General features: G+C 49.1%; 2 protein-coding genes across 4 annotated transcripts in view; one reads left to right on the top strand and one right to left on the bottom strand.

The window, feature by feature from the left end:
- Coq4 (coenzyme Q4) overlaps window positions 1-2,437 on the bottom strand; it is an 8,454-nt gene extending 6,017 nt beyond the window's left edge. Inside the window, exons 1-4 of one of the 3 annotated variants that reach the window (XM_021194468.2) lie at window positions 2,305-2,437; window positions 2,093-2,224; window positions 750-846; window positions 161-263 (exon numbers count right to left, since the gene is read on the bottom strand). In XM_021194468.2, the coding sequence (XP_021050127.1) occupies window positions 161-263; window positions 750-846; window positions 2,093-2,224; window positions 2,305-2,377 (405 nt within the window). In that variant the 5' untranslated portion in view covers window positions 2,378-2,437. The remainder of the gene's footprint in view (window positions 1-160; window positions 264-749; window positions 847-2,092; window positions 2,225-2,304) is intronic. The other 2 variants (XM_029536822.1, XM_029536821.1) reach the window with 2 other exon arrangements.
- A 48-nt stretch (window positions 2,438-2,485) lies between these two features.
- Trub2 (TruB pseudouridine synthase family member 2) overlaps window positions 2,486-3,600 on the top strand; it is an 11,179-nt gene continuing 10,064 nt past the window's right edge. The window contains exon 1 of the mRNA XM_021194236.2: window positions 2,486-3,160. Within this exon, the coding sequence (XP_021049895.1) occupies window positions 3,052-3,160 (109 nt within the window). The 5' untranslated portion in view covers window positions 2,486-3,051. The remainder of the gene's footprint in view (window positions 3,161-3,600) is intronic.

Here is a 3,600-nt window from a genome sequence, read left to right as displayed (position 1 = left end):
AAAAAAAAAAAAAAAAAAAAAAAAAGAAAAATATCACAGACTGAAAAGCACTCCTGCCTTAGTTGGCATCTTAGGCATCCTCCCACTCTAGGCTACCTCTTCCCATGCCACCCTCCACCCTTACTGGTAAGTGCTGGATATCCAGAGCCTGGAAACTCACATTCACATCCAGGAAGCGAAGATACTCACGGCCCAGAGAGCCTTCAGGCAGGCTCCGAAGCTTGCTCAGGTCGAGGGTAGACAGGGAGATCCGGGGACGCTCTCTGAAAGACAGAATGTAGGAGGTAAGCCTGGGCATGTGTCAGCCAGGGCAAGTGAAAGGGTCACATAAAGGAAGCTGAAGTGGGCATAGGTAGCCACAGGACATCTATGTAGCCACAAGCCCTAAGGGAACACTGCAGTACTAGGGACTATGGAAATGATCCCAACCCAGGGCTGAGCTGGTGCCTTCAAAGGCAGAATCAAGTCAGAGAAGAAGGGCCACAGATGCCAGGGAAAGGATAGACACAGCACATCTGGAGAGGTACAGCTAGCTGTTGGGAGCTTAATGCAAGCAGAGTCTGCGGTTTACATAGGACTAAGCTGACATATTGTATAATCCAGGGGGTCCATCCCACAGACACAGATGTGCGCTCCTGGCTTTGAGCAGTACCCCAGGCAATATACCCACCCATGGTCCTCTGAGGGGCTCCTTACAGGATGAGGGCAGACATACCCTGACCAAATGCCAAGGCAAAGTAGGGACCTACTGTAGAATCTGGGCACCCTCTGGATCCTTCTTCATCTGATCCCTGAGGAATTTCAGGGTGTGGCATCCTGTGGTCTCCCCTAGAACTGCAACCATGTCTGAAAGGACAGAGATGGGAAAAGACAGAGAATGGATTCTTTTGTTTGTTTGTTTGTTTGTTTTGAGACAGTTTCTTTTTGTAGTACAGGCTGTCCTGGAACTCATTATGTAGACCAGGCTGGCCTCAAATTCAGAGATCTTTCTGCCTCTGTTTTCCAAGTGCTATATTAAAGGCGTGCACCACCAGGACAGCTAGCTACTGTTCTTAACATTACAAACCTATAGGAATATGGTGGCTTTCATCAACAGTAGGAATCACTTTCATAGACCATTACTGAGACAGAGTGTCATGTTTCCACTGATTAGTACAGGCCTTGAGATTGAACGGTGATGAATGGCAGTAACTAGGCTGACACAGTGCTTGTTCAGCACACCCAAAGCCCTGAGTTTGGTTCCCAGCATCATATAAACTGGGTATGGTGGCACACACCTGTAGGCCCAGCATTCAGGAGGTAGGGAGGCAGGGTGATCAGAAATTAAAAGTCATCCTTGGCTATCTATGGAGTTAGGGGCCAGTCCAGTCTATAAGAGACCTTGTCTAAACAAAACAATTTTTTAAAAAATGGCGCTAACGTTGAGTTCAGGTACAGTCACCAGATCCTATATAAACCACATCACATGTCTCTTCTTTCTCTTCCTCCCATCTTTTCTTTCTTTGAGCAAAGACTGGGTATGTACGGAATAAGAAGCTGATCTTGCCAGGCAGTGGTGGCACATGCCTTTAATCCCAGCACTTGAGAGGCAGAGGCAGGTGGATTTCTGAGTTCGAGGCCAGCCTGGTCTACAGAGTCAGTTCCAGGACAGCCAGGGCTACACTGAGAAACCCTGTCTCAAAAAAACCAAAAACCAAAAACAAACAAACAAACAAAAAAGAAGCTGATCTTGAACTGTTTCAGCAAAGAAAATCCTGAAGATCATGGCCCTTACCAAGTTTCCTTACTACTCAGTGAGAATGTTGTAATGTGTACCTGTAAGTCATTCGGCCCAGAGAATACTATGCTAGGATGACAGACTCTCCCAAGAATTACAAAAAGGCAGACCTGTAGATTTCACGTTTCTTTCCTCTTCTCCTCCCTGTGCCCAGAAGATCCAAAACAGTTGTAGCTAGAATCAGGCACCTGATTATCATAAACGTTCCAGGTAACTATGAGATAGGCGCAGCCAGGTTTGGATGCCTACAACCAAGGCTTTGACAGAAGTCTTGACCGGTCGCAGCTTTCGAGACCGAGGAGTGAACGGCCTTACCGTGGCGATAGGGGTTGTAGAGCGCCATTCCCGCCGCGCCCGCAGCCAGCAGCATCTTCTGCAGCGGGGTGGTAGGGATGTGGTCCGGGTACAGCAGGCGGGCGCCATGGCTTTCGGCCCTGAGGGGTACATCTGCGGGGCAGAAAAGAGGTAAAGGTGAGAGGCGCCCGGTCCCTCCGGTCGCCGCGGACACCGGGGTCAGAGCTGCTCACCTACAGCGGGCCGCGGACGGTGCCGGAGACGGCGGTGGAGGCGCAGGGAGCGGAGCAGCAGCAGGGTCGCCATGGCAGCGGACGTCCGCGTGGATGGGCGGGGCTCCGCGGGTACTACGGAGGCCCGAGAAGCCAAAAGACTCCTGGGGCTCTGCACTCACTCTGGCTTTTTGATCGGAGATGCTGTAATACGGACAGGAGCGTGAGAAGGAAAGCCACGAGATCTGTTTGCCACTGAAGGAAAACAACTGCTGTGAGCCAGGCGTTATTTAGAACGTAGGCCTGTCAACCCGGCATTTGAAACCTGGAGGCCGTAGGATCAGTTCGAGACCCGTCTTGGCTATTTAAGTACGCAGACAGTACTAGAGATGCCTTGTCTCAAAAACCAAGCCCGGTGTGAATTACTCGTCACTCCAGCACTTGGGAAAGTGGAGACAGGAAAATAAGGAATTCTCCGCAACTTAGCAAGTTTGAGGGCAGCCTGGGATATATGAGAAACAAACAAACAAAAAAACTCCTGAAAGGGATTCCAAACATAACAAAACCGAGAACTCGGTTGCTCGATATCCGGCCCTATTTCCTTCTCCATCTCATATTTTCCCGCCCGGAGGACAATAAGACAAGAACCTCTTCCTGCCAAGGAAACAAGCGGCTACCTACAGTAGGGACCACATTTGGGAAAGGACCACGCGGCACTTCCGTCCGCATCCCCGCGTCTGCACGATGTAGTACCGCTGAGTTCCAGCCATGGGTTCTTCTGGCCTAGCTCGGCTGCAGGGGCTCTTCGCTGTCTATAAACCTCCGGGGCTGAAATGGCTGCACTTGCGTGAGACCGTGGAGTTGCAACTGCTTAAAGGTGAGACTCCGACGCGGACCCACCGCTCCGCATTAGTTCTTTCTGATGGAGCGAGGTCACGTGATTCGTTTGCCTGCTTGTAGCACTTTCTTGGTTTTTTTCCCTCTTGTACACATTTCGTTACTACCCACTCTCCTCTATTTTTCGTTAGAGAAATTCATGCTATAGTGTTGATTTTTTTCACGGTTTCTGTTACAGAGTTAGAATTTGAACTTTTTTTTTGGTTTTTGAGACAGGGTCTTTTGTAATTAATCCGAGCTTGAAATCAGTGAGGCACTGAGAATTCTGACTCTCCTGTCTCCACCTGCCAGATGCTGGGATCACAAGTGTGAACCACCACACTGACCCTCAAACAACACCAATTTTTTTCTTTCTCTTCTTTCTTTCTTTCTTTCTTTCTTTCTTTCTTTCTTTCTTTCTTTCTTTTTTTTTTTTTTTTC

Source organism: Mus pahari, chromosome 3 (assembly GCF_900095145.1).
Source record: "Mus pahari chromosome 3, PAHARI_EIJ_v1.1, whole genome shotgun sequence".
In the NCBI taxonomy this organism is placed as follows: domain Eukaryota; kingdom Metazoa; phylum Chordata; class Mammalia; order Rodentia; family Muridae; genus Mus; species Mus pahari.
Note: the sequence above shows the minus strand (reverse complement) of the source record. Positions and strands in the feature narration are given on the sequence as shown.